General features: G+C 29.8%; 1 protein-coding gene across 1 annotated transcript in view; it reads left to right on the top strand.

The window, feature by feature from the left end:
- Positions 248-936, top strand: part of LOC107636875 (probable WRKY transcription factor 12) — a 1480-nt gene continuing 791 nt past the window's right edge. Inside the window, exon 1 of the mRNA XM_016340348.1 lies at positions 248-708. Coding sequence (XP_016195834.1) covers positions 248-708 — 461 coding nt within the window. The remainder of the gene's footprint in view (positions 709-936) is intronic.

The following is a 936-nucleotide window of genomic DNA, read 5'->3' as shown; positions in this document are numbered from 1 at the left end:
TTATAATTTTTAAAATTTTCATTTCATGTATATCTGCTTTGGTAGCTCCCTTCTCTTTGTTTTTTTTTTGGTTAACTAATATTTAAAAATTGTAATTAAGAGGCATCGATCCCAGAGAAAAAAAAAATAAAAAAAGGATTGACACAAGTGTTAGAAATATGAGTAGTATGTACTGCTTATTATAAATAGTAGCATCATAGAAAGGTCGAATTCATAAAAATAATAAAAAAATTTAAAGGAGGACATAATGAATACATTATCATTTTCTTTACTATCACCACAACTATCACCATCACTATCTTCATTGTCTATACCCACCACCATCACCAACGATATCAACTTTTTCAATGATACCTTTTTCGAAAAGTCACTTTTTGGTTTGACAAATGTTGGAGACTTTGGTCCTTCTTTGTATGAGTGGTTAGGCATAGCTGAAGAAGATGCTTCGCTGGTCGAAAGGCGAGTAAAACATCCTCTTCCTTCTTTGCCTCCAGACGCAGTTATTCTAGAATCGTCTGGAATAGTTGCACATTCACAAAATCCAGCCATTTCCATAATCCCAACCAATAATTCTGATGTCGTCATTGCTAACAACAGCAACACCAATAACAGAGTTGGGCTTAAACGTTCAGCAAAATCTATTGTCAGTGGAAATGTAAATCTCCGAGGCGATGAACTAGATGACGAAAAAAATAATATTACAACTAGGTGAGAAGAAAAAAACAAATAATAGTAATAGTACTGAAATAAAGAAATAATACAATTAAATGACCATTATTTTTCTTGTTTACATTTTTTAATGATCTACTTTTTCCTTCTTGTGATTTAGTCTTCTATTTGAAAATTTTCACTAATTTTATTTATTGTTGTAACAAATATTTATTAAAAAAATCAAATAACAAAAAAGAAAAAACAAAAAAAAAACAGTTACAACAA

The sequence above is a fragment of the Arachis ipaensis genome, chromosome B04 (genome assembly GCF_000816755.2).
Source record: "Arachis ipaensis cultivar K30076 chromosome B04, Araip1.1, whole genome shotgun sequence".
Classification (NCBI taxonomy): Eukaryota; Viridiplantae; Streptophyta; class Magnoliopsida; order Fabales; family Fabaceae; genus Arachis; species Arachis ipaensis.
This window is presented reverse-complemented; position numbering and strand designations above follow the sequence as displayed.